Genomic DNA, 22,943 nt, shown 5'->3' on the forward strand with positions numbered 1-22,943 from the left:
TCTGGCACAGGGTTTTAGACCTGTGTATGTATTTTCCCTTCCTTTTTTATTATACCTTGTAGTAGAAAAGAGTAGGAATAGCAGTTATGAATATGGTGTAGGTGAATGCATCTCGGTCCTGTAGTATCAGAACAAGTTATTTGTTACAAAATTCCCCTGGGATCAAACAGGAGGTGGGTATTATTTCTTTGTGTCTTATACTAGCTGTCCACATAGACTTCACTTACCTGGATGTTGCCATGACTGTTGCACATTAGACCTATATATCTAGTATGTGTGTATACTTATTTAAGGTAACTTTTTAAAAAGAGAGCATCTATATCATCTTAATAATAGTTCAGTCATTTTATTTTATTTTATTTTTTTTAAATATTTTATTTATTTATCTTTTTAGAGGGGAAGGGAAGGAGAGAGGAAAGAAACATCAATGTATGGTTGCTTCTCGTGCACCTCCTGCAGGGAACTGACTCCTGCCGGAAAGTGGCCTGCAACCCAAGCATGTGCCCTGACTGGGAATCAAACCGCGATTGTCTGGTTCGCAGGCCTGCACTCAATCCACTGAGCTACACCAGCCAGGGCTTATTTTTAATAATTAAAATTTTTTATAGTTTATAACATAGTGATTAGACATTTATATAATTTGTGGCATGATTACCCTGTTAAATCTCATACCCATCAGCCACCATACATAGTTATTACAATGTTATTATTGGCACCATACGAACACAATTATTAGAATATTATTGACTATATCCCCTGTGCTATACTTAACCTCTCTGTGACTATTCTGTAACAACAAATTTGTACTCCTTAATCTCTTCTTCACCTTTTTCACCTGATCCCCAGATCCCCTCCTATTTGGTAACTGTCAAAATGTTCTCTGTACCTATGAGTCTGTTTCTGTTCTGCTTGTTCATTTATTTTGTTATAGATCCCACATATAAATGAAATCATCTGATATTTGTCTTCCTCCGTCTGACTTATTTCACGTTGTTACACAGAGCAAGATTTCCATTTTTTATGGCCGAGTCATATTTTGTTGTGTATATGCACCACTTCTTTATTGTGGCTATTGTAAATAATGCTATAGTGAATATATGAGGCATGTGTCTTTTCAGTTTAGTGTTTTGGGTTTCTTCAGATAGATACCCGGAAGTAGAATTGCTGGGTTCTCTTTTGTCTCTGATTATAACCCTTGTTTTAAAGTCTATTTTGCCTGGTATAAGTATTGCTACCACAGTTTTTATTTTGTTTTCATTTTTATGATATATCTTTTTCCATCCCTTTACTTTCAATCCATGTATGTCTGATCTGAATTGAGTCTTTTGTAGACAATATGTGTAAGGGTTTTGTTTTGTTACCCATTCAGCTACCCTGTGTCTTTGTATTAGAGCATTTAATCCATTTGCATTAAAAGTAATTGTTGATAGATATGTATTTATGATAGTTTTATTCAATTATTTGGGTTTTTTTTCTTCTTAAAGAAGACCTTTTAACATTTCCCTTTGTAATACTGGTTTTGTGATTATAAGCTCTTTCTTATCTGGGGAGCTCTTTTCTGAGCTTCAATTCTAAATTATAGCTTTGCTGGGTAGAGGAGTTTTTCTTTAGGTCCTTATTTTCCATCACTTTAAATCTTTTGTGCCAGTCCCTTCTGGCCTGCAAAATTTCTTTTGAGAATCAGCTGACGGTCTTATGGGGGCTCCTTTGTAGGTAACTTAACTGCTTTTCTCTTGCTGCTTTTAAGATTCTCTCTTCGTTTTTAACTTTTTAATTTTAACATTTTAATTATGATGTGTCTTGGTGTAGACCACTTGGGGATTCATCTCGTTTGGGACTCTGCGCTTCTTGGACTTGTATGTCTATTTCCTTCACCAGGTTACAGAAGTTTTTTTGTCATTGTGTTTTAAAATAGGTTTTCAGTTTCTTGCTCTGTCTCTCTTTCTTCTTCATTTTTGACTCTTTTTTTTGTTTCTATTTACACTTTTGTTGTCTGTCTCTTTGTTAAAGTTCTCGCTGGGATCATTGAGCATCTTTAATAAGCAGAGTTTTGAACTATGCATCTGGTAGATTGCTTGCCTCTATTTGTTTCCTCATTTTGGCTGCCCCAACTGTTTGTTTCTGTGAGTAAGGTAGAGCTGCTGTGTCTGTCTGTCTTGGTAGAATGGCCTTATATAGCAGGTTTCCTGTAGGGCTTAGTAGCATAGTCTTCCCAGTCACCTGATCTGGGCACTCCAGGTACTACCCAGTGTGGACTGTGTTCTTCCTTTTGTTGTAGTTCAAACTTGATTACTGTTGACATGTCAGTGGAACCCCCAGACCGATTGGCTTAGAGGACTGGCTGTGACCAGGAGGAGGAGCTGCTGTGCATAGGCCTACCACTTGGAGCACTTCAGCAGAGCTCTGGTGCCTGAGGAGTCCACCCCTTAGATGTGCTGCTAGTATGTGGTTGTGTGGTGCTCTAGGGTGATCTGAAACTGGTCACTTGGAGAGCACCTGGGAGGTGCAGGCCAAAATCAGCTGTGACCTTCCTGTGGCCACCTTATAAGAGCTATAAAGTGTTTTGCAGGTGACTACTACTTGTACTGGGCTCAGAGATGCCCGGGTTAGGCCAAGCTGTGAACTAGACCAGTTACCGCTAGTGTTGGGTTTGGGGCCACTTAACAAGAGGTATGGGGCACACCAAAGCCAGATGCTACTTGTTGGAGGTTTGTGAATCTTTGACAGATTTTGGGAAAGGCTGTAGCATGAGACAGCATAGGTGTTTTTGTAGAAAAGTCACTGGAAACATTGGGTAGGTCTGAAAGTTGGGTGAGTTGTCTCTGGGAATCACCAGGGCAGGGTGAAGTTAGCTAGATTTATGGAGACTCAGTTATGGTTCCTTCTGCTGTCTGTGTTGGGGGAGAGCTCAGCAAAGGAAGTGGCCTCTGCCAACACTTCTGTCTAGAAGAAAACTGGCCCCTTGAAGCTAGAAAATTCAATTTCCCCCTGTATGTTCCTGGTGCCTTTGCACCAGTTGCTGCCCCAGCACTGGAGCTCAGTGCTGGTTAGTCTGAGTAAGTCTGTGCGTGAACCCTCTAAAAGGAACACCTAGGACTCCGGGAGCCTTTTGTCTAACTCAGCCACAACACCTGCTGGTTTTTATAGCTGGAAGTTATGGAGACTACTTTTCTTGGCACTGGAACCTTAGACTGGGGTCCTGGTGTGGAGCTGGGATTCTCTGCTCCTTAGGAGGGACATCCACAGCTAAGATATCTCTCCTGATTTTCAATCACTACGTGTGACCATGGGACAAACCTGCATCAAGTATGTCCCACTCCTATCAGTCTCTCTGTGGCTGCCACTTTTTATCTTTAGTTACAGAATTTCTGTTCAGCTGGATTTCAGGAAGTTCTTGATGATGGTTGTTCTGAAGTTTGGTTGTAATTTTGACATGGTTGTGGGAGGATGTGAGTACTGGGTTTTCCTGTCTGCGCTCTTGACTGGAAGACTAGTTCAACAAATTTTAGAAGTGTTGAAAATGCAATAGAGTTCTGCCAAGTTAACTTGGAACGAGAGAAATGAAGTTTTAAGCTCTTACTCCTGTTGTTTTAATCCAGCTCTACTTTATGATATGTTGTAGGGTTTCATATCAAGTTTTATTTAAAAATGGCCTATACTTGTAATTAAGCTTAAAAACTCCTATCTACATAATATAACTTTAAATCAAAGAGTAATAAAAGCCAACAGAATGGGGTTCTGTACTCTACCCATCTCTAGTGTACTTAGTTCTTCCTACAAGCTAAAAAGTTTTTGCTCTGTTATTTCCTCTGGTATTATTTGTATATAGGAATACAATTGATTTTTGTATATTCATCTTATGAGGTCTGTCTAGAAGGTATCCATCCATGTACTACGAAAAATAAGAGACATTTATCGAAGAAGATACAAGAAACATTTTACACAGGACAGTGATGCCTCAGTCTCCTTCAAAGTAGGCACCTTGTGGCCTCACACAGTTCTCCCAGTCACCATAGCTGCCCCATGTGTTTTCCTGAATCTTATCAATGGTATGAAATTTCTTCTATTTCAAAGGTGATTTTAGTTTTGGGAAAAGCCAGAAGTCAGAGGGCTCCAAATCTGGGCTGTGTATGGGTGCTAATCACCTGGGCGATTTGATGTTTCTCAAAAAAAAACTGCATGAGATGTGATGCATGAGTGGGTGCGTTGTCGTGATGAAGCTGCCAATCCTCAGTTGCCCATAGCTGCAGCCTTCTGAATCATCTCAATAGTTTCTGCAGAGGAATGTTCAAACTTTATGCAAAATCTAATGCAGATTTGATGGTCTAATCACTCATTTTGAATGCAGCAGCCACACAATACACATGCTAACTCAGTGGTGCCTACAACCCCCACTGACTAGTACAATGAAGTTGTCACTGTTCACACATGTGCATTCCAGTCCGCTCTCCTTGGCTGCCAGGTAACATCAAAGTTGCACAAACCGTTCTTGTTATATTAACAATGGCTGGACTTCTCCAGACCTCATATATTTTCTGTATGTACCAATTCACTATTTGTTCTAGTAGGTGGATTTTTTATTCTTTGAATTTTTTATATACAGAATCATATCATGTATGAATAAGGACACTTTATTTCTTTCTACTCTGAGTGTCTTTTATTTCTTTTTCTTGCTTTTTTACATTAATTACTTTGATCTCACAAAAAGGTGAGTGGAAGTGGTGAGAGTAGAAACCCTTTCCTTATATCTGATACTTGGGAGGTAGTTTTTCTCCATTGAGTAGGACGTCCCCTGTCTGTTTTTTGGTAGCTTACTGGTACCAGGTCAAGGAAGTTTTCTTCTATGTCTTAGTTCAGCAAATTTTCAACTGATGTGCCAAAAAAATTTTTTTTAATAGGAGTACCTATTTAGTCATGGGTACTGCCCTCTTTTTCCTTAGATTGTCAAAGAAAAAAAAATGGCAAAAGCCAACACTACAATAGCAATCTTGTATGAGTGCCCTGTCTTGAACCATAAATATGTAGGTCATATAATAGAGTTGCATGTAATTGGTAACATTTCATAATAAACTTGTGTTTAATTGGTTAATTCTTGGTACCAGAAATCCTTCTATACAAGCAAGCACCTGATTTTTTAAAAAAGTCACTTTGGGGGGAAAGGGGTGCATAATTACTACTACTACTACTGTTATTATTATTATTATAAATCAGTCAAAATTATACCAATTTTTTGTCAGATCTGCAAATAATGTATTTTTTTGATGTGTTGCAGAATTTAAGTAATTAGTTTATATGTGCCATGAGATGAAAGAAGTTGAAAATAGCTGCCTTAGTTGGTTGAGGATTTTTCTTAACTTTTTATTTTATTGTTGAGCGTTTTTATCATAACCAATTATTGAATTTTGTGAACTCCTTTTTATATCTTTTGAAACAGTTATATGATTTTCTCCCTTATCCTATTAATAATTACATATCAATTATTTTCAGATGGTGAATCAACATTAAGTTCCTGGGATATAGTCCATTTTATGATACTTTATACTTTCATACATTGCTGTTTGGATTTACCATTTTACTGTTGCTGATTTGTGCAGCTGTTCATGAAGGATATTAGTGCATAGTTTTCTTGTGGTGTCTTCCTGGCTTTAGAATTGGGATAATGGCCTCATAAAATAACAGTTTTCCTTTCTTCTATTTTCTGAAAAATTTGTTCAAATAGTTATTTTTTTTCTTTCTATGTAGGTGTCTCTATGTGCCTCACAGTGGGGACCTGGTCTGCAACCCAGGCATGTGCCCTGAATGGTAATCAAGCCTGCAACCCTCTGCTTTGTAGGCCCGTGCTCAGTCCATTGAGCTACACCAGCCAGGGCGGTTTTCTGTTTTTCTTGAGTCCATTTTGGCAGTTTCATCTTTCAAGAAAGATGTATGTATTTTATCAAAGTTGCAAAGTTTTTGGCATAAATTGATAATATTTCCTTACTGATCTTTATTTTTTCTGCACTATATTATTTTTATTAGTTTCTATACTGGTCATCAACCACCATTATTCATAAAACTTTCTATCATTGCTCATGCTGGTGATTTGTGCCTTCTTTTTTGGTTCTTGAACAATCTATCTCAGAAATCTGCAAACTTTTTAATATTAAATAATTTAGGTTTTGCAAGCCAAGAGGCAAAAATCTAGGATATGCCCTAGCCAGTGTGGCTTATATGGTTGGGCATCATACCACAAACCAAAAAAGCCATGAGTTCAGTTCCTTGTAAGGGCACATGTCTGGTTGCAGGTTTGGTCCCCAGTTGGAGCATGTGCAAAAGGTAACCAGTTGATGTTTCTCACTTACATCAGTGTTTTTCTCCCTCTTTTTCCATCCCTTCTCCTTTCTCTGGAATCAATAAAAGAAAAATTAAAAAAAATTAGGATATTATGAAATTACTTAATAGCAACTTAAAATGTAACCATTTTTATTTCTTTTTTAATTTTCATTGAAATTATTGGGGTGACATTGGATAATAAAATTATATGGATTTCAAGTGTACAATTCTATATTACATTATGTGTATATGTATATTGTATTGTGTGTTTACCATCCAAAGTCAAGTCTGCTTCTATCATCCTTTGCTTTGCAAAAGCACTTTAGTTTGTTGTGGTCACTTTTGTTTTCCTTGTAGGAGGAGACATATCGGAAAAAATATTGCTACAACAAGTACCTGACATTTTACTGTGTTTTCTTCTTGGATTTTTATGGTTTCAAGTTTTACATTTAAGTCTTTAATTCATTTTGAGTTTTTTTTAGTTGTTCAGTTACAGTTGTCCTTCCTTTTTCCACTTTGCTCTCTCTTATCCCATCTCGCTGCCACTCTCAACATTTTAAGTTTATTCTTGTGTATGGTGTAAGAAGGTGATCTAATTTCGTTTGTTTGCATGCATCTGTCCAATTTTCTTAACACCATTTATTGAATAGACTGGCTTTACCTCACTGCATATTTTTGCCTCCTTTCTTGAATATTAATTGACCATAAAGGAGTGGGTCTGTTTCTGGGCACTCTATCCTGTTCCATTGATCTATATATATATGTTATGCTAGTACCATGCTGCTTTGATTGCTGCGGCCTTGTACTATAGTTTGATGCAAGGTAGCATGATTCCTCCAGCTTTATTCTTCCTTCTCAAGATGGCTGTGGCTATTTGGGGTCTTTTGTGGTTCCACATACATTTTTGGAATATTTTAGTTTTGTGTGAAATACTGTTTATTCTCTTGTTAGGAATTATGTTGAATCTATAGATTGCTCTGTGTAGTATGAACATTTTAATGATGTTAATTCTTTTTAACCTTGAACCCGATATATGCTTCCAGTTATTTGTGGTTTTTTTTTTTAGTTTCTTTATTCAGTGTCCTATAATTTTCTGAGCACAGGTCTTTTATCTCCTTGGTTAAATGTATTCCAAGGTACTTTTTTCCTTTTTTGGAGCAATTGCAAATGGGATTGTTTTCTTAGTTTCTTTTTCTGATCATTATTGATGTATAAAAATGCAACAGATTTCTGAATATTTATTTTCTATCCTGCTACTTCATTGAATTCTGTGGTCATTTCTAGTTCTTGGAATCTTTGGGGTTCTGTTTATACAGTAGCATGTCATCTGCAAATAATGGCAGTTTTACTTTTTTCCAATTTGGATGCATTTTATTTCTTCTTCTCTGATAGCTGTAGCTAGAACTTCGGCACTATGTTGAAAAAGAGAGGTGAAAGTGGCCGTTCCTGTCTTGTTCCTGATCTTAAGGGAAATCCTTTTAATTTTTGTGCAATTGAGTGTGTTTGCTGTGGGTTTGTCTCATATGGCCTTTATTATGTAGAGGTATATTCCCTGTACTTCTGCTTTGCTGAGAGTTTTTATCATAAATGGGTGCTGGTTTTTATCAAATGCTTTTTCTGCATCTGTTGATATGATCGTAGGACTTTCAGGTTCGTAGGCTAATGCTCAGTCGACTGAGCCACACCAGCCAGGGTTTCCTTCCTTTAAAAAATTGATTCTTAGCCCTGGCTGGTGTAGCTCAGTGGATTGAACACAGGCCTGTGAAGCGAAGGGTCGCTGGTTTGATTCCCAGTCAGGGCACATGCCTGGGTTGCAGGCCAGGTCCCCAGTAGGGGACACATGAGAGGCAACCATACATTGATGTTTCTTTCCCACTCTGTCTCCTTCCCTTCCCCTCTCTTTAAAAATAAATAAATACAATATTAAAAAGTTGATTCTATATATACTGATAAATGCTTTCTCAAAAAATTTTACTTGAGCGCCGGCCTGCGAACCAGACAATCGCGGTTCGATTCCCGGTCAGGGCACATGCCTGGGTTGCAGGCCGGTTCCTTGCAGGCTAACTACCAGCAGGGGATGCACAAAAGGCAACCATACATTGATGTTTCTCTCCCTCTCTCCTTCCCCTCTAAAGATAAATAAATAAATAAAATAAAAAAAAATTTACTATGAAAATGTACTCTGAAAAATGGTTAATGTGGTAAATTTTATGTTTTGTGTGTTTTTAGCATAACTGAAAAAATTGTTTTATGATTTGTTGTTATTACTGGACATATTTTCACACTTGATTTAATTTTTGTAAACGACTGCATGCTATGTATAAGCAGCTTTAAAAGTAATCTGAAAACTCAGTGTGAAGATAAGCAATCTAAAATATACTTTCCAGCCCTTGCTGGTGTGTGTGGCTCAGTGGATTGAGTGCTGGCCTGCAAACCAAAGAGTTGCTGGTTTGATTCCCAGTCTAGGGAACATGCCTGGCTTGCTGGCCAGGTCTTCCAATAGGGGGCAACCACACATTGATGTTTCTCTCTCTGATTTGTCCCTCCCTTATCCTCTCTTAAAAACAAAAATAACTAAGTAAAATCTAAGTAAAAGGAAATATCTTAAAAATATATATATTTTCCAGGAGTCATTGTTATTTAATGTTACTTCAAGGATGTGTACAGAAATAAAAGCTATTTTTGGAAGAGTGCTTATTTTTGTTGCATTTACCTTTTTCTTCACATGTAGCAATAAAAATAAGATAATGTTGAAGTATGACTTCTCTAGATAGGTCTTTCAGAAGGAGGAATATCTTTAGTTGTAAGGATAAAATTTTGTGAATGTGTCCAGAAGTGGGTAGCCACTTCTGTGTTGTATATTGAGAAAATAAATACAATGATGGATGTTGAACTGATACTTGTGTAAAGGGGAGTATATAGCATATTTTTATCCCTTACAAACAAATAGCTTATTTTTCCCCCTGATTGTATAAGGAATGATGGTTGTTATTAAATGTTCACAAATACAGAAATGTTTGAGGAAGAAGAATTACATAAAATCTTGCAGTCATCATGATCATGCTCTCATATACTCTTTTACATGTGTGAACTCAGTCCTCTCAACAATGGTGACCATTCCATAAACTTCTGCTATTTTATTTTTTAAAAGATTTCATTTATTATTTTTAGAGAAGGAGGAAGGGAGGGAGAAAGAGAGGGAGAGAAACATTAGGATGTGCTTGCCTGTCACATGCTGCCCACTGGGGACCTATTGTGCAACCCAGGCCTGTGTCCTGACTGGGAATCGAACCGGCGACCCTTTGGTTTGCAGGCCAGCACTCAATCCACTGAGCCACACCAGCCAGGGCAACTTCTGCTATTTTAGGTTAACAGGGTACACCTCCTTCCTCCTTTCTTCCAAATCCTACATAACTATCTAGAGAAGTGATGCTTTTATTTTTGTGAGATACGATTCCTGGAAGGGTATTATTGGATCGTAAGATAAAGTATATTTTTTATTTGAAAAGATATTATTAGATTGCTTTCAAAAGGATTTGTGGCTCTTTTATGTTTATTGGTATTTGGATTTTCTTTTTTGTGAATTGTTGCTTTGCCTGTTGGGGGTGGTTCATCCTTTTTGGATTGTGAGAGTTCATTGTTATGGACAGTAATTTTTTGTCACTTTCCCAAAAGTTTTTCCAAGATTTTTTACAGTATTTTAATGTACTAAATCTTTAATCTGGAGGAAGTATTTTTAAAAGACATTGTTAACTCCATTGACTTAATTTAAAAAATATATAAAGTCATATAGCTCATTAGAATTTTGTGTAATTAGATAGTTCCCTGATAGTTAAATTATATTAAAATACTTATAACATTTTTAAAAACGTATTTAATGTTTCTTTGATCCAGAGAAGGGCCTTAAGAATTTGCTTTATGTTTTCCCCCAAAGATGTGGTGGATTTAGAGTTTTGCTAATCCTATGTTCATTGGTTCATTCAGGGAAAACAAGAGTGCTACTTTATACTGGACCCTGAACATTGGAGTAGACTTGGGAGATGACTTTTTTTTTTTGACTATTTATTGCTTTCCATGTACTGTGCTAAGTACTTGGCATGTCATTTAATCCTTTCAGCAACTGTATTGTTACCATTTTTTGTTGAGGAAATATACATAAGAAACTTACCTGAGGTTGTACAATTTAGAACTTTGAATTTAATCTGGTAAGCACTTTGAGTTTAGTCACTGTAATATACTCCACTCAAGGGTTTGAAATACACAAATATATAATATTTAAACAGTGCTATACTCATGGTATGGTGTAATGGCACAGAACTGGGACTACTCAATTCTACCTAAGGCTGTGATCAGAGAAAATAAAACAGTGGAAAAGACCTTTAAATTGAGTTTTGAAGAATACATAGAAATTCACTAGGCAGATAGTATGAGGGAAGAACAGTGGCATTCTGAGGGGAGAGAGAGAGAGAAATAAAAGGGCACCATTTTCTATGGAGAGGCTTGGCATGGCTGTAACTCAGATGAGTGGAGGGTTCTGGGGATGGGTGGAGTGTGAATAAGTCATGTCACAACGGACTTGCATTCCTTGATAAAATGTGTAGACTTTGCCTTTTATCCAGGGTGAAACATGAAAAGCTTTTCTTGGAATATTTTCATTGAAACATAAATTAATGGTGGGTTAGTTTACATTCTTCTTCATGAAACTTGATGCAGATAGCATTCAATAAAACAACCAATTTTAGAGACATATAAGTAGAATCTCTGAACTATATTTAATAGTCAAGTTATGAGTGTCTTACAGTCTCAACATTTTATAAATTATTATGTATATTGTTATACATAATAGATTTCTTATTTAGCTAGCTTTCCAAAACATTCTTTGAAAATACATATTTTCCTTATTTCTGACAATACATATCTAAACAAATATTTTAAAGTTCTGAATGTATTCTCCAAAATACATGCTTTTCAACTGTCTGTTAATTATGTTATATGGGATGTTCATTCTACTTCTAAAAGAACAGTACCAGAATTTCTTCTCAAGTAGGTAGCTGTCTACCAGTGTTAATCCATTGGAAAACAGGCCCTTGAAATGTACCTACTCTGAAATGCTCTGAGTATAAAATACACACAGATTTATAAGGATATAAATTTAAAAATTTTTTAAATATCTTATTTTCATATTACATTGAAACTGCATGTTTTAGATATATTGGGTTAAACAAAATATTTAATTAAACCTGTTTTTTTAAATGTGGCCACTAGAAAATTTAAAATAAAATGTGGATCACACCATATATTTTTTTAATGCATGCTGTATACAGTGAATCTAAAATTATCTGTGGATTTCTAAATAAAATGAAAGACCACTTATAAAGGAATTTATATTTTGAAAAGAGTATGCTTATTAATTGAAACAATTCTGTGATTGAAGACTTTCTGTAAAGGTTATTTTTGATTAAGCTTGCTGCTAATCCAACAGGCCTGTACAGTCAGGGTGTCTTCTCTCGGGCTTCTTTCCAGAAGGTGCTGCTGTCTTGACAGCTTCTCTTTGCTTTGCTTCTGCATCCATTATTTTGTTTTCTCTTTTTTCTTTTTTTAATTTACATTTTATTTTAATTGTTGTTCAAGTGCAGTTTTCTAGTTTTGTTTTTTCTTCACCAGATTCCCATTGGTCACAGGACTTCAGTGGTGGGGCAGATGAGGTGTTTGTCAAGTGTATAGATGAAGTGTTTGTAAATTGGGACTGCCTTTAATGGGAATTAACAATAACAATAATAATATAGTATTGCTTTCCATATACAGCAATGACGAATGAAGCGTATTGTCATTATTGTAGCAATAAGGACAGCAGATCTTTGAATTTATCATGGACTACTTAAGCCTGTTTAGATCTGATTTGGGAGCTTAGTAGTTTTTGGCTTTTGACTTGTTATCAATATCATTTTTGATTGCCAGGCAATTATTGGTCTAATTGTTATCTTTTGTGAAAGATGTTAGAAATTTTTGTATTACCATTTTGAAATTATGCTGGCTAACATTCCTTCTGACAGGTAGGAGTCATAATTGGTCAACTCACATAATAGTACTCTAGTCTTATTTTTGATTAGTATACATGGTATATATTTTTTCGTGCATTTAGTTTTTACTTATCTGGGTCTCCATATTTACATTAAGTGTCTTACAGGCAGCATATTTTGGGGCCTTGCTTTTTTTCCCTTTAATCCAATCTGATAGTATTTGTCTTGGTGTGTTTAGACCAACAAAGTAAAAGACCAGATAGTAAAGACTTTAGTAGAAGTACAAGACTTTTTAAAAATAAAGACCAGATAGTGAATGTTTTAGGCTTTGCAGACCACATTAATCTATGTCATGCAAATTATTCAGCTCTGCTAAGGAAGTATGAAAACAGCCTTGGACAATTACAAATGCTATGTGCCTGTCTTTCAAGGAAGCGTTATTTACAAAAAGAGACAGAGTGGGCCAGATTTGCCTCAAGAATTTTAGTTTGCTGACCCTACTTTAGACCTTTTACATTTAATGTAAATACTGCTATCATTGGATTAAAATCTGTCGTCCTGCTAGTTGTTTTGTATTTGTTATACCTGTTCTTTGTTTGTTTGTTTTTTTGTCTTTTTCTTTCCTTTGTGTTTTTTTAATTCCATTTTTGTCTCCACTATTGGTTTATTATTTATACCTCTTAAAATTTGTTTTTAGTGTTATCCTAGGATTTGCAATGCATCTTTAGTTAATTATTATTTACCTTCAAATATTACAGTACAACTTCATGTAGAATGTAGGAACCTTATACCAGTGTAGTCCTATTCTCGCCTCCCATTCTTTGTGCTGTTGTTACATATTTTACTTTGACATTATTTCATTGTTAAATCCCATTGGAGATGGACTTCGTGAACTGTCATCTTTTAACACCCTAACTGTTAAGGTGTGTCATGGTAAATTACAAGATTGATGAAGTTGTTCTGACTCACAGGAGAGTGAAGCCTAGAGAGGCAGTCAAGAGAAAAACATTAATTAGTTTAACAGAGTTGATGCTGGAGGAGGTCACACAGCTGCAGAGTAACATTTCAGACAGCCCTCACCATTTGGAATTTTTCTTTAATCATTGATAATTTAATTACTCTACTGTCAAATTTAATTTTTTTCCTCTATGTAGTATGTAATGAACTGGAGCTAGAAATTCTGTTTCTTATCTGATAGACCATAGGTTTTCATCCAGTTCTTAACATTCTGGATTCTTGGGTATGTATGTCAGTTTTGTGTGTCTTAAGCAACAAAGTAATTGGTAACTTTGATTCTTTATGATTTGTAGGTATGTAGTGAAAGCCAGTAATCTCTCATGTTTTATAAGTGTGCTTGTTTTTGTTAGGTGTAATCTTTATTTTTCCCTTAAGTAATACAGACTATAAGTAACATTCACTATTTATAAATAGCTGGTTTTCCTTCAAGAAATTTTCTTTCTTTCTCTTTTTTTTTTTGTAGTATTTGTGTAGTAGTAACCGAAAAGACAACATATTTATCGATTCAGGATACCAGACATTTGAGCAAGAATTGAATAAAATTCTTCGAAGTTGGCAACCAAGCATACTTCCAGATGGTAATGCTCTTTTAAAATAAAGCTGTTGTTAACTTGCTACTGGGGACTTTTATTTGTATGGAATGTACATTAAAAATAATTAGGGAATGATTTAAATTAGGGTATATTTTAGACTACTTATGTGTGAACTCAATGATTGATCTTGTGTTGAATTAGAAATTAATGTCAGAGATAACTAGTGTTTATGAAGAGGTTTGTAATGAATGTGACCTTTCTCTGGAGTAAGAAACTGGATGTTTACTTCTTAAGCCTTTAGTGGAGAATCTGATGTAAATTTATCTAAGATTAAACCTCTGTTTTAGATATGTTAATAAAGATTTTTGTAAATGGGAATCACCTGTTTTTTTCAGGTATTCTACAGATTTAAATTTCTTTCTGACCATTATCTGCTTATCCTGTGGAACAGAAGCAAACATCCAGTCCCTTATAGCAGAGATGCTAGTTCCATAGTCTTGTTGTGTTCCCTAGCCTCTGCATTGCTAATGAGCTGCATAAGTAATTCTGAACTTCATTTCAGTTGACTTGGTGTGAGTAGAAGGTGGTGATAGGTTTCTTCTTAACTCTGTCTATTTCTAGGTAGTAAATGAAAACTGTTTTTAATAATTTTTTAAAAATACTTCTCTGTTTAAGGGTCAATATTTTCTCGAGTTGAAGAAGATTATCTCTGGAGGATAAAACAACTAGGCTCACACTCTCCAGTAGCCCTTCTGAACACCCTGTTCTACTTTAACACTAAGTATTTTGGCCTGAAAACAGTGGAACAACACTTAAGACTTTCCTTTGGCACTGTGTTTAGGCATTGGAAAAAAAATCCTTTAACAATGGAAAACAAAGCATGTCTTCGATACCAAGTGTCTTCTTTATGTGGAACAGATAATGAAGGTAGTATAACAGATTTTTATTTGGGGATTGTCTGTGGCAGAGAGAGCCAAACCTTGCCTTACTAAAGACTACCTAGGCCACTTGATAAGAACCTGAGGACTGTCATTTTCATAACATAAGACATCCTGTGTCTCATTAAAACATCTTAGTTAATTTTGTTTGAAATTTATGCATTGCCAGAGCCACACTTAGATCTCTGAAGGATAACTAATACCATTCTTTGGTATAACACTAGGACTGAATAGAGTGGATAGAACTGTCTGTCTTCAAGATTGGGCTTAGGAAGTTTATGCAATTTTTATTTTTTAAGATAAAATTACTACTGGAAAAAGGAAACATGAGGATGATGAACCAGTATTTGAACAAATTGAAAATACAGCCAATCCTTCTAGATGTCCTGTGAAAATGTTTGAATGCTACTTGTCTAAAAGGTAAGTGTTAATCATATTTAATTTTTAAAATTGTATAAGTTAGTTGCCCTGAATTTAACATTACCAAGAGGTGACATTTTTCACTGATCTTTAGATTTCTCTTCTCACTTATATTTAAGTCTATTTAATTAGAACACTTTTAGTCCCATTATTCTAAAATGCCAGCTTATACTTCATACTTGATGTTAAGAAATCACTCTCTCCTAATGAATCTTTTACAGTTGTAATCTTTTTAAGTATAGCAGTTCTAATGACTGTGTAAAGCAGGGACACATCTTTTTTGTAAAGGGTCAGGTAGTAAATATATTAGGCTTTTTTTGGTTACAGAGTCTTTATTGTAGTTTGTCAATTCTGCTTTTATAGCCTGAAAGCAGCTGTATACTATTATATATAAAGAACAGTTATGACTGTGACCATAAAACTTTGCACAAACAAGCGACAGGTTATAATTGTTATGCCATGGAGAAAAGGTAAGTTAAAAAGGTAGGATAGATAACTGCAGAGGATATTTAAGTACTTATATTTAAGAAAAAATTGCCCTTTAAGGTCTGAAAGATCAGAGCATTCTGAAAGCACACTTTTCAGCTAATATCACTGCTTTTTTCCCCAATCTGATACCAACAGACATTTAAAACAATTTTTAAGTGAAATATTTAGAGGCCATAATTATTTTATACTTGTCCATTATTTTAAATATGCACTCTCTACTTTTCAAAAGGTTAGCATGAACTCAATGTATTTTCTTACAGTCAGTTTGTTTTTTTTAAGATTTTATTTATCTATAGCGGGGAAGGGAAGGAGAGAAGGAGAGAAATATCAATGTATGGTTGCCTCTCGTGAGTCCCCTGCTGGGAACTGGCCTTGCAACCCAGGCATGTGCCCTGACTGGGAATCAAACCACGATCGTGTGGTTCACAGGCCCGCGCTCAATCCACTGAGCTACACCAGCCAGGGCTCTTACAGTCAGTTTTATAAATTTTTGTTAGTTCCCCAAGTTAGCTCTCAAGAACCTATAAAAATGGTCATGTCACCTATAGGATGATGGTAATATTTCTGATGATGGTTTTGGGGTGGCCCTATTTGGCTGCAACCAAATCAGGATCTCCCAGAGGTAGTAACTATTTGAAATCCCTATCTCAGTACCATGTTGTTAGTATTTTAAAAATTAAGCTTTGTTGTGTAGTGTTGTTAAGTATTTTTATTTTATATGCTACCATATTTCATCAGTTCTAAGACACTTCATATTTTATCATTTCTGAAATTGGGATGCATGTTATAATTGATGTATCTTAAAATTATTGTTCTCAGTGTTTTACTTTAATGGAAATATCAAAGTAATATTTTAATTATTTCAAATAATGGTGTCTTGGGTTTGGTGAAAAACATAATTTAAATTATGATGGGAAAATAATCTTTTCTCAGAGAAATTAACTTTCAAAATATCTAAATGATAGAATATTTAATGTAGGTGATGAGGTGCATATGGTCTGACCACATAATGTGGTTAGTGGTCATAGAAGATAATCCTGAAGTAAGAACAGAAAGTTGTGGCAAATTTTGTATATATACTGTAAAATTGACTTTCTCCTTTCTCCCAAAGTCCACAGAATCTTAACCAGAGAATGGATGTTTTTTATTTGCAACCAGAATGCTCTAGTTCCACAGATAGCCCTGTCTGGTACACATCTACTTCATTGGACCGAAACACCTTGGAAAATATGCTCGTACGGGTTCTTTTAGTAAAAGACATTTATGATAAAGACTATTATGAACTGGATGAAGACACAGACTAAAAAGGAACGTTTCAGAAGCAGTCGGGATAAAACAGCATTAGATAGTTATGCTGCTAGATCTTCATTATGGAAAACATTTCAAGTTTACTTCTTCTGTTTTAAGTTTTGTAGCAGTGTACCCACACTGGGTATTACCATGTAAATAATCTGTGAGTGAAAGTTGCCATTATTCTATGTAGTGGTTTTAGGATACTTAACAAATACATTCAAATTTTTTTATTATTTATTTGATTAGATATGTTTGTAACTTTTTACATTACAAAATATGAATGAGAATGTGCCATGTATAATTTTTTTTCTTGTAGTAAGAAACATACATATTGCACAATTCTACTGTTGCAACGCTTCCTTGAAAGGGGGCCCTTTTACTGGGTTTTTGACCACATGGTTGTGTATGGATAGCACTACTAAAAGTTTAGAACTTGCAGTGTCTTTCAGAATTTTTAAAATAAACTATAAACTAATAGGCTGGGGTTTTTTGTTTTGTTTTTGGGGGGGGGTTTGTTTGTTTTGTTTTGTGTTTTAGTTACTGAAGCCTTACAAGGTTATGAAGAGAGAGAGAGAGAGAGAGATTGATTGATTGATTGAGAGATCGAGATCTGAGGCCGGCCATCTTCTGTACCAAAAATAGACAAGAAAATGCTGTCAATATTGGTGTACTGTAATGTGAATCTATACTGGTGAAAACAACTTTTGTTCCCCTTATTAAAACCTTATGTCCTTTTCTTATTTGTGGCTTTCTGCATCACTCCAATCAATTATTTAAATGTATATGTATATATGTGTGTGTTTATGTATGTGTGTATGAAGAATGATACTGAAAACATGATCATGAAGACTTTTTTTTGTAAAAACATATGATGAAAGTATAAAATTCTGTTTTCTTTTTTATGCCAACTGTTAAGCATCAAAAATCTTTTACAGAAGCTTGGTCCGCTCCCCCTTACCCTGCGCTACACACACACACACACACTTTGAAGGATATAGATCATATATTACAGTGCCTGCCTGGTGCTCAATAACTTTCTCAATATTAGAATTCTTGCGCCTGCCCTCAAATATGATTGATCTGTACATTGGATAAAATTATTTTTAGAAATGCCACTCCTGAAATAGAAAGTCAGGCTAGTTTTAAAAGATAGTACTGTGTGTTACTATCTTTTAAAGATTACCAGTGTAGGGATTCTGATGTTTCAGATTCTTGGGGAATGAAGTTTAACTCAAAGGAAATAACCTTTGTTGTTAGATTTTTTGGCTTTTAAATTTTAATTACTTCTTATAGAAGATTGCATTAAAAAACATGCTTCTGCCTAGCAGTGTATCTATTCCTTCAGGCCTTTTCTTTTAGTGCTAGCTACAGACTGTCAAAAAGAAACCCTTTGGCTGATTTCATACGGCAGGTGTGTAGTCATGTTTTCTTGTTTCCAGTTCCTCAGCCACCACGGTGACATTACTTTTCTGAAATTGCCAGGGGTGGGGCAGTTGGGTTCTTTCCTACAGCGGGTAGGCTGTGTTGCACGTCCCTTAGATACTGCTCTGTTCTTCAGGATAAATGTTAGCATTCAGAAAGAATTTTCTTAGCCATGATTTGGAAAATTTCACAAGTGTAATCACTATATATTTAAGCAATAATACCAAAAATATTTTTGGCATAAAAATTACTTTAAATGTTCTAACTTCTTTTGTAAGTTTGAATAGCATTTCTCTCTAATTTTATATTGTTCATTTGATAATCATACAGTAACAAATCTGATAATACTAAAATAGATTGCTCGTTGTCTATTTAATGAAGAAAAGTGGGCAGCATATTTAAAATATATAATACAAGTTTCTTCATACCTACCTTTTCCCAGCACTACTTCCTTAACTTTCCCTATTAATGAATCTTGTTGATAGGAGGGTGGTTGATCCTGTCTTTTCCTCTTGAAAGTGGTGCTGTAGTCCATCAGAGCAATAAACTTTTTCCCAAATGTCACTTCATGTGTATTTTACCAAGTACCGCACATTTCTGCCGTGCTCCTACTATATTAAGCACCTTGTCTTGCTATTTACATTTTCCTTTATTGTACACTTTAGCTTTTCTAAACAGAGATGTCTACATAATTTTGACCTTGCCATGATTGAAGATTTAGAGTTCTGTGTTTGTCTTGATTACAGCCCACGGATTGAGTAACTTGGCTCTCAGGTGGAAAGAAAAAAATTACTACTTAATGAGAATTGTTTGTTCTGTGAAGCTTCTCTCACCTAGAATACATTTTAATGGTTTCTGGATCTTCCTACTGTGTGCAGTCACAGCTGCCTGCTGAGCAGAAGATTATAGTTTCTTTTTGCTTCTTAGTGATTTCAGATTATAGCACCTTGTAAATATAACTTTATTGCCTTTAGATGTCTATTGGAGATGCTCTATTTTTCTGTTCTGAAGATTTTGCCACTTAAAATGAACTGATGAAAAAGTTTTTATACCTATGGAGAAAAGTGAATTTTGCATGCAAATTGACTCTTCATTAACACAGTTTTTTGGCTTTTGACTGTATTAGGTAATATATTAATGGATTTTCCTAGACAAGAAGTTTTCCTTGGGGAGGGTGCCAAGAATAATACATTTTGTTTAAATAGTAGTTGATGGTTTTTTTTTTATAACACAGAGTGTTACCAGTGTGTTGAACCATGTTCATATAGGAAGAGGATGTATATTGTACTGTCCACTCAAACTTCGGTCACTTTCTCTCATGGAATTTCCCTTTGTCCTGGCCATTTATAATTTGGTAATGAGGTGTAACCTGTTTATGCATAGTATTAAGTATGACAATGATGAAGTCATAAAATTACAAAATTTTGGTTTGTGCTACTACTCTAATGTGGGTCTATTTAATCTGATCTTAAATAACTTGCAGTCTTAAATCACTATAAAAATTTATACTTTATTTTGCCAGTTATTTCCCAAATGTATTGTTATACCTAATGTCACTTATGTTCTACATTAACATTCACTGTAGGATAATTTTCTTGTTCCCCTCAAACAAAAGTCATGAAAGTGTACGTGAAAAATATTTCTAAAGAATAAATTTCTCTAACTAAATTACAGTATTTTTTGGGTTTTACCCCCTAGTCATATTTAGACTAGTTCTTTGAATTTCAGCTATTCCATTTTTATGTTTTCTTAGGAATAGACTATTCCTAATGTGTTTTCCAACATTAAGTACTTTTTTGTTCTTGGGTATATCATACTAGAAAATGATACTACTAACAAAATGTTATGAATTTAGAAGTTGGTGTTCATAACAGTCTATCTGCATCAGTCTGTGTCTAAGAGTGTAAACACCTGAGGTGGTGCCTCCTTATGCTTTTTTTCTTTACTTAGAAGCTAGGTATAGGAGGGATGCTCCAAATTAGTCACTGTGGCCCCCTGCCTTATAACAAACTGGATTTGAGTATGTTGTTCCTGAAATCTGGGCAGTTTAAACAAATTCACGGATATAGATCTTCTGAGAAAAATGAACCAAAGAGAAGCTGAGATTTCATCTTTAAGAGCAGAACCAAAGAGAAGGCCACACACTATGTGGGTCCACCATGGGAGGTCACACTGAGTGGGGACAGGTATAAATCTTAACAGCAGGTCTTCTGTTACAGTGCAGTGAAAAGAACAGTTAGCTCTTTCTGGAGCATTAGACTGGGTGCTTTATTTTGTCAGAGCTTCAATTTCTTTGAAATGAAGGCATTGCCTTGATTCCTGATTCTGAAGCTTCAAATGAAGCACGGTTGGTATTGTACTTAGAGACTTAGTAGAATATTTTAAAGATTTATGTTGAATCCTTATGATTTATTTAGAAGTGTATTTTCCTGGAGAGGGGGAATATCTTTGCAAAAACAGTCTTAATACTTTACAAGTGATATTCAGATAGCTTCTAAGAAGTAAACTCTTGCAAATTTATTAAACCAAAACTTAAACAACAATTTTTGTTACGTATTTAAACATACATTCTGTTCTAAAGCATATAGTTATGAGCAGTAAATGAGATGTACACTGTTGTTTGAACATACAAAAAATATATTCATGATAGCTTACAAAAGGGAAGATTGTGAACACTCAGAAATACCCTAAAAGGCTATTGTGGGCTGGAATAGGATCATGGATTTACTACCATCTTTGATGATACAAAACATTAGATTCCTGTAATCTTGCTGACATTGCTGTTTTCAGCTTTGTTAAAAATGATCATTGGAGCAATTTCTGGTTATTTTAAAGCTTCTATTTTGATGACATCACTCCTCATCTCTCGATTTTGGATCAACTCAAGATAAGAGTAGTTAAAAATAGCACCCGAAGGGATTATAAAGATAATTCTATCAAGTTGAGGTGAGTAATTCAACTTCTAGGTTATGCTATGTAGATGGAACATACATGGTCCAGTCTATTTTTGATACTTTTTAAAAACAGCCACTTGGAGGATTTTTTTCATAGCAATTGCTTTTGAAAATAGAATCTCAAATATTTTAAAGTCATGGGTATGGTGCTTTAAACCCTCATAAGCAAGGTTAAAATCTTTACATATTTATGTATTTGTAGTTCTGAACTGATGTCAGCAGATGGCAGTAGTACACAGCACAATTGCTTTTTTCTTGGTTTATGCCCTTATATTTATCAGAAACCCTTGAGAGTTTTAGAATTCAAAATCTTTCCTGTTTTAAAAATAAATTTCATAATACGCTGAATGGGGCCTGGGACAGCACCCCATAGTCGAATTATTTCTGTAGCAGTAAATCAGGTATCAGTAACTGAGGTAAACTGTATGGCTATAGGTCAGTTTTTGTCACAAAACAGGAAAAAGTAGATTTTCAGACTTTTTTTTTTTAGTCTCAAACTTGCTGATAAGGAATTGCAGACTTGTGATTGAAGGGGGGGGCACCAATCAGCTAATGTCAGATCTAGTATTTTCCTTTTAATAAAACACCTATTTTTCTCATTGCTTAGTTTTGATAGAGGTAACTCAAGACTTTCTATAAAATTTACATATTTGAAAGAAAAATTCAAGGAATGCTTAGAACAGGCATAATTTAAATAAATGGCAGGTGTGGAAACTACTGGATTTTGAAACTTATAACCGCTTTCCATTTTATCTCTATTAGCATAATTCTATGTAAATATCATTACACATGGCTAGCTGCAGTCATGTCATGGAGATGACACTGGAAAAGTCGGCATTTGGCTGCCTGTCACCTGAACCAATAAGTAGAGACAAGGGTAGAATCTATTGGGTGATTTATGGCCTGCGATCTGAGAAGAGGGTGTACCTTCAAACTGTCTTAACATTTCATCTGAAGCCAGCCTTTTTTTTTAAAGATTTTATTTATTTATTTTTGGAGGGGAAGGGAAGGAGAGAGGGAGAGAAATATAAATGTATGGTTGCCTCTCATGTGTCCCCTGCTGAGACCTGGCCTGCAACCCAGGCATGTGCCCTGACTGGGAATCAAACTGTGATCGTGTGGTTCACAGTCCCGCGCTGAGTCCACTGAGCTACACCAGCCAGGGCTGAAGCCGACCTTTTTATAAGGAGAAGAAAGGGTAGGTAAGAGGTTTGGGGAAAAGGTTCATTGAGTAAGAGTTGTAGTGTAGCCGTGATACCATTTCCACCCACTTACAAACCCAGCCTCCTGGGGCGCAAACATTGAGTTGCCTAGACCTCCTGGAGTCATGCATTGCACTTCCGGAATAATGGCTTTCCACATGCATTAATCACGTAAGCCTGTCAACTGAGGTTAAAATCTTTAACTCTTGAGTTCCTTTATCAGAGCTAGTTGTTTACTCATTTAACAAACCAGTGATTGATTCTTCCAGGCACACTAAGCCAGGTGCTGGTTACAATAAGAGGATCAGTGGTGCTGTCCTTCTTGCAAAGACTTAATTTAATC

At 35.3% G+C, this 22,943-nt stretch overlaps 1 protein-coding gene across 2 annotated transcripts in view; it reads left to right on the forward strand.

Moving 5' to 3' along the window:
* ZMYM2 (zinc finger MYM-type containing 2) overlaps positions 1-19,342 on the forward strand; it is a 125,879-nt gene extending 106,537 nt beyond the window's left edge. For both annotated transcript variants that reach the window (XM_037037239.1, XM_037037240.1), the window contains 4 exons: positions 13,813-13,927; positions 14,558-14,809; positions 15,120-15,240; positions 16,841-19,342. In XM_037037239.1, the coding sequence (XP_036893134.1) occupies positions 13,813-13,927; positions 14,558-14,809; positions 15,120-15,240; positions 16,841-17,033 (681 nt within the window). In that variant the 3' untranslated portion in view covers positions 17,034-19,342. The remainder of the gene's footprint in view (positions 1-13,812; positions 13,928-14,557; positions 14,810-15,119; positions 15,241-16,840) is intronic.
* Positions 19,343-22,943: the final 3,601 nt, after the last annotated feature.

The sequence above is a fragment of the Sturnira hondurensis genome, unplaced genomic scaffold, assembly GCF_014824575.4.
Source record: "Sturnira hondurensis isolate 20B ecotype Veracruz unplaced genomic scaffold, ASM1482457v3 Scaffold0022910, whole genome shotgun sequence".
NCBI classification, from domain to species: Eukaryota; Metazoa; Chordata; class Mammalia; order Chiroptera; family Phyllostomidae; genus Sturnira; species Sturnira hondurensis.